At 37.9% G+C, this 9,430-nt stretch overlaps 1 protein-coding gene across 2 annotated transcripts; it reads right to left on the reverse strand.

Annotated features, from left to right (window-relative positions):
- Positions 1 to 847: 847 nt before the first annotated feature.
- On the reverse strand, positions 848 to 7,170 carry LOC112436326 (uncharacterized). Of its 2 annotated transcripts, none has more exons than XM_076878605.1 (7): positions 6,819 to 7,170; positions 4,980 to 5,098; positions 4,709 to 4,897; positions 3,966 to 4,118; positions 2,368 to 2,523; positions 1,830 to 1,925; positions 848 to 1,751 (listed from the first exon to the last, which is right to left on the reverse strand). In XM_076878605.1, the coding sequence occupies exons 4-7, from the start codon at positions 4,086 to 4,088 to the stop codon at positions 1,431 to 1,433; spliced, it is 696 nt and encodes a 231-aa protein (XP_076734720.1). In that variant the 5' UTR covers positions 4,089 to 4,118; positions 4,709 to 4,897; positions 4,980 to 5,098; positions 6,819 to 7,170; the 3' UTR covers positions 848 to 1,430. The 2 variants fall into 2 exon arrangements, with proteins under 2 accessions (XP_076734720.1, XP_076734723.1); XM_076878608.1 differs by lacking the exon at positions 6,819 to 7,170 and adding an exon at positions 6,083 to 6,800.
- Positions 7,171 to 9,430: the final 2,260 nt, after the last annotated feature.

Here is a 9,430-nt window from a genome sequence, read left to right on the forward strand (position 1 = left end):
GACACCGACCGAGGCTTCCCTTGCACAAGTAAAATTGATCGATCGCTGTTTGTCTTGCTTCCTTGTCATTAACGGGAATAAGTCTCTGAACCAGCGAGCCTGTGGAAGTGCAGACCCAGCACTCATGACTAATTAATTATTACAACTATAAACGATCTCCGGGGATCAGTCAAGTCACATAGGTTCATAATTTCATAATCAGTGTTGATGGAACAGCCCCAGATTAATTCACTGTTTTATACATACACTGTAAAAAAAAAAACGTTGCTAAAACTTAAAAACTCAAGGCAACCGACTGCATTTACGTTTTTAGGTTCTGATGGATAACTTATAATTTCAAGTTTAGGTGATAAGTTGCTTTAGCTAATGTTTTTGTGTTGACAAAATTAATAATTGTCCTTTTTCTCAACTCATATTTTATTGTTTTTGCAACGTATTTCCTAAAGTTTACACAAGGTATTAGTTTTAGTTTCAGCAACGTATTTCCTAAAGTTTACACAAGGTATTAGTTTTAGTTTTGGCAACGTATTTCCTAAAGTTTACACAAGGTATTAGTTTTAGTTTTGGCAACGTATTTCCTAAAGTTTACACAAGGTATTAGTTTTAGTTTTGGCAACGTATTTCCTAAAGTTTACACAACATATTTTTTTTGTTTTGCCAATCAATTTACTAAAGTTTAGAAAAAGTATCTTTCATAGTTTTCATGAGGTGCTCCCTGTTGTACCAATGAATGTTTACACAGTTGATTTTCAAATAACTTTGTGTTCAAACACAACTGCACCACTGACAATGTTGACTTTTGAGATCAGCCATTTTTAACATACTGACAACATTCAGCCACAAAGTCCTTCCAAAAACACAAAAAAAGTCAAATTTTTGTAACAAATGTTACTCATCCAATTTTAAAGGTGGTGTTGTCAGACAGAATATCAAACCTATCTTGATAGATAGTCACTAACAAACAGATTCAAAACATCAGATGGCAGGATGTGAACAACTTCCTGGTTTCCATACAGCTAACAACTTTCAAACAAATTTTTCCACCACTTGTCTTTTAATAGTAATGGTATCAACACTCCAATTTCCTGTGAAGTTCAGTATCGCGCCACATTTGTTATAAAACTAATACAAATGTACCTAAAACCAGATTATAAAAATTGTTTAAAACAGCTCAAGTTAGAATAAAACCTTTCAACATTTTATAATAACATGTTATACATGAAATCTGCAATCAGCCATGCAAGCTACATTAAGTAAAGTTAGAACAGAAGACATTGATTCAGAACTTTCTGCACCTTACCGTTTTCTTAAAGACAGAAATTAACTTTTTTCAGAGCAACTTGCCACGAAACCCAAAAACAGTAAATCAAAACAAATTGCCATTCTGTTTTACACAAGTTGCATTTGAGTTGAACAGGTTGTCAAATAGGTTAGACTTTGGTTAAGAGCTTGGTTTTGAAGCTTCTTATCCTCTGGTAACAGGTAGATGTCAACTCCATAAAAATGTGTTGCACAGCTTCAAATGTGTACTTGAGTTCTTTGGGAAACTCCATGTTGAGCCCATAAAGTAGGCCAAACAAGTAGGCAAAGGCAGTGGGAAGGTCTGGCAGATCATCAAGAATAATGTCCTCTTCCAAAACAATGGCAGTGTTGACCACTGTGGACTGCGAGTTGGGTCCCACGTAGTCCTCCAGAACAGTGAGGATGCCCACCGTAACACCTCGGGTTGCCCTCTCAACTGGATCTGTATCCTATGCAAAATAAAAAACAACAGTACATATAAGTCTCTGAAAACCAAAACTGAAGATTGAGTAGATTTGCATACTCACCAGACATGTTAAGAAGAGTTTGGTCTCGTCGTCGCGAACAAATATCGGTAACCCTTCCAAACTGATGGTTCGTCGATGCTGGACTATGTTTGAGACCTAAAACAAGGAAATCAAATAAGACTCAGTCTCATTTATAAACCTACCATTTTGTTTTTAAAACACATTAAGTGTTGTTGCTCAAAATACAGCCTTAAGAAATAAGATGTTGAAATGAGTTATTACAGATAATTGGTCATGTTTGTCAGTTTTTTTTATTTATTTATTTTTTAAGTAATTTTGATGTGCAACAAATGTAGCACACTTATTACAACATTTATAACAAAAAGTGCCATGAGTGGGATGAGAGTTGAACTGTCTGTCATTACCTGCAATCTGCCAAACAGCGCTGCTTGTTAGCTTGTAATCCCATTCAGGACACACTTTTTGAAAACTAACAATTTTTACATCAATTTAGTAAATATTTAATAAAGTATCTTTCGTTACAGTGGGAACTTCAGGTTCCTCATAAACCAGACACAAATACATTTTTATATATTACCTGTTCATCAAACTTCTGCAACAGGGAATCCATGTCATTGCGGAAAGCAGCTTTTCTAATTCGATACAGCTTAATCAGCCGAAGTGAGTAAGTGTCGAGGGCAGTCATGAAGGTCCCCATGAGATCCTTGGTAATGCGTGAGAATTCCGCACAAATCTACAAAGCAACAAAAAAAAATATAGAAGAAAACTTTTAAAGGTACATTATATAAAAATCACATTGTTTTCAAATTTGGTTAAAAGAGCTTAATTTCAAAACATTTAGTTAGTCTCGGTTGATCTATTGGTCAGGCCTTGATTGGATTTTTTTTTTCTTTTAGTGGTAGTGGTGGTACAAATTATAACTGACGTATTAAAAAAAAAACAAAAAAAAAAACAAGAAAAATCTGATCGGCAGATTTTACAGTAAGTCTATAGAATACCTAATCAAATGTTGATAAGACAAAATAATGGTTTCAATTGTTACAGGATGTATTGCAGAAAAGAAATAAATCAATAAATTGTATTTTAAATTCATTGAAAAAATTCCATTAATTTTATAGTTATGTAGAAATGAAGTAAGAATAACATCCTGTGGTCAAATTTGTATACTTTCATAACACGTAAGTGACTTTCTCAATCCTGTTCTGTGAGTTTCATGGCTGTTGCCCGCTAAGGGTCAGCACCAAAAGATTCTAGATGCCCAGTGAAGACAAGTCATTGCGGCGACCGTGGTTCAGGGGGTTGGGAAGCTCATCTGTAACCGGAAGGATGCTGGTTCTATCCCGAGCTCTCTCTGTCCTGGTCGTTGTGTCCTTGGGCAAGACCCTTTACCCCACCGCTTACTGGTGTTGGCCAGAGGGGCCAGTGGCGCGATATGGCAGCGTCACTTCTGTCAGTCTACCCCAGGGCAGCTGTGGCTACAACTGTGGTTTCCCTGCACCGATGTGTGAATGTGAGAGTGAGTGAGTGAGTAGTGGAATTATAAAGCGCTTTGGGTGCCCAGAGAAGAGCGAAATAAAAGCAATCCGTTATTATACACAGCAAGTTGACAAGTAAATAGATTTCACTTCAATAGAGTTCATATTTTTAGAGCCAAGTATTTTTTTATATTTTACCACTAGCATTGTTAGCTCAACGGTAGCCTTCAACCTTTTCTACAAGATATTGGAGTGATACAAACAGATGCTTCTCAAGGGCACAAGAAATGGAGCTCACGTTCATTTACTCACCCAGACAAGTTTCGAGGCATTTGGAGTTGTTCAGAAGGAATTGTAAAGGTCCTATATCATGTAAAATCAACTTTTTGGAGCTTTTAAACACATTTTAATGTTATTTCCTTAGATTAAAATCCCTCCAGAGTGGTTTTTGGCTTAATTCAGGCATTTCTTAGTTGTCTCAGTGAATCCTTTCCCCATAACCGTGGCTCAGCTCTCTCTTGCAAAACGACTGACTCGTAACATTGGGATTAAAATTTCTTTCTAACAACTCCAAATGCCTTGAAATTTTTCTGGGTGAATAAATGAACGTTTTCAATTTTAGAAATAAGACCACACTGGGGAAAAAGGGAAGAAGAAAAAAACGGAAGTTTTCCTTTAAATATTTAAGAGATTATCTTACCTGTTCTTTCAAGAAGAGAGCTGGCCATCTGAGCTGCATTTCCTTGACCAAGGGCTGCATCTCCACAACTTCTTTCCTCCTGAGAGAGAATGTGATGTCCATCTTTTGGGTGATGAGTGCCATGTTCTTATCCCTCTTCTTCACCTTTTGGTTCTGTTGAGATAATTAATGGGTTGGTTTTGAAAAGTGCATCATTTATATTTTTAATTACATCATCATCTGCCTCAATGTTCTGTTAAGCAAGCACCTGTTTGATTCTTTGAAATGAATGAACCTGAGAAAATTTTAAAATGTCACTAATTTCCTCAATAATTCTCTGCAAAGCACTTTTAGAAACATGTAACAATGTTTGCATGCATAGAAAAAGTCTAGCTATTTTATGTTCAAGACATTGGTAATCTACAAACTCATTGTCCTCTTTATCACTTGATGCTACACCTGAACCACTTGGTAATGTCTCTGGCTCCTGAGAGGTATTTAAGGATTTATCAGGGGAGCTACTTTCACTAGGACATGCATTTGCATGAGAAATCAGTCTAATACAGTTTTTTATATCTTTTGAGTTTTTGTGCTTTCTGCTTGTGTGTGACGTAAAGGTTGTTAAATTGTTGGTAGCATAGTCACATTTCTGGAAAGGACAGGATACAGTCTGATTTTTTTTTAAGTGCCTTAAAATATGTGAAATAAATGTATGCTGTGAGCAGTTTTCCTTAAATTCACAAAAAAATGTTGAGATCTCCTGCCTTTTCTTAGCCCTGTTGTGTGATCTGCTGAGGTGAGACTTCAATGCCCCTCATGTCCTGAACGAACAGACGCAGTCACTGTAAACACAGGGCAAATGAAATCCTCTTCTATGTCGTAGCTGGTGATGTCTTAAGAGTACTTCTTGGCTTGAACAGACAAAAGAGCAGAACTGGCACTGCATACAAAAGCTATAATGAGAAGAGAGGAGAGGACAGTGTCAACAATTCAAAAGAAACCTGAATTAATCTCAAATTACCAAAGTTACATTACCTGATAATGTGTTTGGGGCGGGGGGCAGGCACTCCTGTTCTGATTCCTCTCCTTACCAACTCCTCATCAGTCCCTCATAAATCAGGACAAGCAGTGGTCTGGAGTTGGCTTTTAATTCTCTAAATAAATAAAAATAGCAATTAGTTTTAAAATAAAATACCAGCTTCCTGACATTACCTAAAAATTTTTTTTGGCTCACTAAAGTGAGCTGATTCTGCCTTGTAAAATGCCATGTGAAACACAGTAAAACAAATAATTTACAAAACATACATTACATCAAATGTTTAATTTATAATTAACAAATTGTATTCTACATAGAATGCACCAACAGTGTACTGGGATGTATTATGTAAGCCAAGGATAATTTTGTGTGATTGGTTTTACAACTTAGAATGACAAACATTGGATTGAGAGTATGAGTGGGATAAAACTCCTGAAGCATCTGTTTAAATTATCAGTGCATTTATTAATGGTGCTCCATAAATAAACCAAAACAATGTTGTTTTGTGCATAACAAAAAGCTCACAATTGTGCAGTCAAAATGTAAAATAAAAGATGCTGAGCATAATAACAAAGACAGATTTTGCAGCTGCTCTGTTTCCAAGTTCTACTGCGCAACTGACAGCCTGGAGTTTGAAATTCTCTTTGTAACCGTGTCTCTTACAGGTGCCATTTATGGTCCTTACACACATAATATGGTAGTATTACGTTGAAGCAGAGTACGTATCACTCTGCGAGGCTCCTCGGTAGCCGTAATGCTCCAACAATCCATCAAGCAGTGCAGCTTCATAGCTTACCAAAGTCGTACCAAAACATTTTTTGACATATTTTTTTAAGCTGTGTACCACATAAAATTGGTTCGAGGTCAGTAAGCACAACCAGAATTCATACATAAGGCAGACTGTCGATTTTTGAGATGAAAGGATTTTAGGCCGTGCGTCAACGCGTTAGCCCGGTTAGCTCACTAACGCCACCCAGCCCCACGCACGGGGTGATCCGCGGTAACTAGTTAACGGAGATTTGCCCCGTTAATGCAGTTATGGCATTAACTTTACGCTGACAGCACTAAAATAGTCATCTTCAAATGTTTTCTTTTTACCGACCAGCTCCTCTTTGATAGCTGCCGTGTCCATCCTGTCGTTGCCTGCAGGTGAAGCGATGGGGGAGGGGGAGTTGTGTTCAGTGAAGGAGAGAGGCGGAGTAACACAGCGTAGAGACAAAAGTGGACGAAAGAGAGGCAAACTTGCGGCTCCACGAGTATAATGATAATGTAGACTATATCGATATAAACTATATTGTCACATCTCATATTTCATTTAGTGGAGCTCGCTGGCCATGAGGACTCCACCACCCCGTTCACACAGAAACTAAAGCACACATTTTATTGGCTAGATGTGATTCGAACAAATTAAACGACATGGCAGCAGGCGCCCCCGAACTTTATTTTATTTTATTTAAATAGCGGCGGGGGGTTGCTGCCGTTGGTCATGAGTGAGCCAGCCTATTTTGTTTCGTTCGGTGGTATGGCGGCCACAGACTGCACTTCATGAAATACGCATAGGGGGTGTCGCGGAGGCTTGTCAGATATGAGCGCGCCTCTTTAGTAGCGAAGTTTGTCGGATTTTCATTGTTTTGTGACATGGCACGTAGTTTGTGACATGGAATCTTAAATGATATAGTAAACACATACCCATAAGCCACAAGGCTTCTTAGCCAAGAAAGTAATGCTATGCTAAGTTTCGGAAAAATACGAAGAACTTCAGTTGTGATATTTCTAACAGACAAATTGAGACTGTTCAAACATATACTGTCTGATATAATAAAAGAAACATTACTTGCCTTTAGAAACTTGAGATGAACGATCTATCCAGCTCCTAGCCTCACGTTCTCATTAAGGCAGACGGGCAGGTGGCTTTCAGTCCTTGCAAAAGCGCAAAGTAGACCCCGTAGCATCCAAAAATATGAGATGCGCATGCGTACTCAGGCACAGAAAGGCGCCAACAGCTTCAACTCATGTAAAACTTGAATTCATTCATTTTGCCAGCAATAAATTTCATCTGAGACCAACTTTTGCTCCAAAACGTTAAATGATTAGTTGAAACCCTTAATGTATTTGAGTTTATGGGCCAACTGAACTTTTATTGTTGAATTGTGAAAGAAATGACTGTAAGCTCAACAACTGCAAGTTTGATTTTTTACAGTGTAAGAGCGATTTTCACAGCATTCAATTACAGAAGAAGATGTCTATGAAGTTGCTTAAAGGCACTTCAGAAACAGAGTTTTGTCTGTTGTTGCCAGGACAGACTCAGAAAGAGCATTAACAGGTATGCATGTAAATGTTTATTAACACTTACATAGTGTTCATATTTCATTCATTCACAGAAGAATTTCACTCATTATCATTGTCGTTGTGTTTAATTTTTTTACAGAGATATAAAAAACCAAGCAAAACAAAACAGTGTTGATAAATGCACAATGGACACACAGGAACCAAGCAAAACACCAAGAGGCTGTTTAAAGAGGCTCTCACTGAGAGAAGAGTACAGATGCTCAGCAAGGTGGAGCAGTGGAATATTGTAGGTGGAGGCTTCACATTGTCAGGTATCAAAAATAAGAACCATGATTTGAACTGAACCTGAGAACAGTCAGTGCAGAAGCTCTCACAGTGGAGTGATGTTTGGGGACCAGAAAACAGTGCATTAGTTCATCACACTGCCCTCACTGCTGTAATGATTAATGCCACACTGTAGGTAGTTGTGCTTTCATGTACTCATGTTTTTATACTTTTGTTACTGAGCATAAAGTGCTGTATGAACCACAGTGTCAGGTTTCCCTAAAATCACAATGTTGCTTAATTTGAGCCAAACTGGTGGATCTAAACATTCCCAGTCAAACTTGTACCAAAACAGTATCAGTGTACAAACATCTGTATCATCTGTACAACTGTGTAAACATTTTTGTTTATTATTGTTTTTGTATACAAAATTAGTTTAAGATGTTTTTGCTGGTGTCAAAGGTCAAAGCAGGTCAAATCTGACCTGAACAGCGTGTCAGGTAAAAGATAAGTTGAAGAGGTTGTCAAACTTCTCAGTGCAGGATCAGAGTGAGAGAAATATGTGAGTCTATAACAGTTTGTTCAATCTGTTAAATCTGATGAGCTGGATTTACACACTAAAAAAATGTCAGACAAAGAGAAGATTTTTATACAAACTGTTTTCCAGTGGGCTGTAGGCTACTTAAGGAGGAAAAAGTCACATAAAGTAAATAAATAAATTCATTTCAACATAAAAGAGTTCTATTTAATTAGCTGAACTTGAAGCTCCAACACAAAAACACTCACTGACTCTGAGATCAGAGCTCAGAAATTCATGTATGTTTGTAACACAGTTTGACTTTGTGTCAGTAAATCTCATGAACAGCCTGAAGATGAATAAACTGTAGTTCAGAGTCACTGACAGACAGCACAGACACACACTGTTGGTCTGAGTCTGAACATGATGATCATCGGAGTCGTCCGCTGGATGTTCAGGAGAGTTGGTTTCTGTCCTCAGATCGTCTGACTCACAGTTCATCTATGGAGACTGAAGATGAAGATGATCATCATCATCACTTTCTTTCAGTCCTTGATTATCTGTCTTTCTTCGGTAGCAATTTTTAGCGGGCGGAGACTTAGAGTTGAGCTTTGAAAACCCTGCAGAACTTCGAACCTGCTTGCAATGTTTTATTCTCTGTTTTTGTATTCTTTTGTAGATCTCTCTGGAGATCAAAAAACCAACAGCAGCAACAAGTAGCACAGCAAAAACTGACACACCAACGATCAGTCCAACAGATCCTCCTGTCTGACCTGCAGGTGGGAAACAGGTGTGAGGTGTCAGCTGTCAGTGAAGAACAGAACTGAATCCATTTCCATTTTATTTTAGTTCAGGAGATTAGGTTAAAAAATAATTCACAATATGTATAAATTGAGAAAATGTTCATACTGATTGATTTTTCTGTGCTTTTTCATGTAAAAACAGGAAATACGTGATCTGACCAAGATGGCAGCTGCCATCTTGTTTTCACTATTAAAAAAATAGATGAAAATAAAAATGTACTAATTAACAGGTCTAACAGCTCATTGAAAGTCAGAGTAAATTGACTGATTTATATATAGCACTTTTCTACTCTCCCAGAGCACTCAAAGCGCTGTATACAACATGCCTCATTCACACAAGCTCTTCTAAACGCAAGTGCAAACTAACCAACATTCATACTCATCAGAGGGCAACTTGGGGTTAGTATCTTGCCCAAGGATATTTGGCATGCAGACTGGAGAAGCCAAGGATCGAACCACCAACCTTCCAATCAGTAGCTGATCTGCTCTACCACCTAAGCCACAGCCACTGTAAAAAAGAAATTGAGGTCCCCTTTTTTTAAGCGCAGCCCAGGACCTCACTAGCTGGGGAGCCCCA

Source organism: Maylandia zebra, linkage group LG3 (genome assembly GCF_041146795.1).
Source record: "Maylandia zebra isolate NMK-2024a linkage group LG3, Mzebra_GT3a, whole genome shotgun sequence".
Classification (NCBI taxonomy): domain Eukaryota; kingdom Metazoa; phylum Chordata; class Actinopteri; order Cichliformes; family Cichlidae; genus Maylandia; species Maylandia zebra.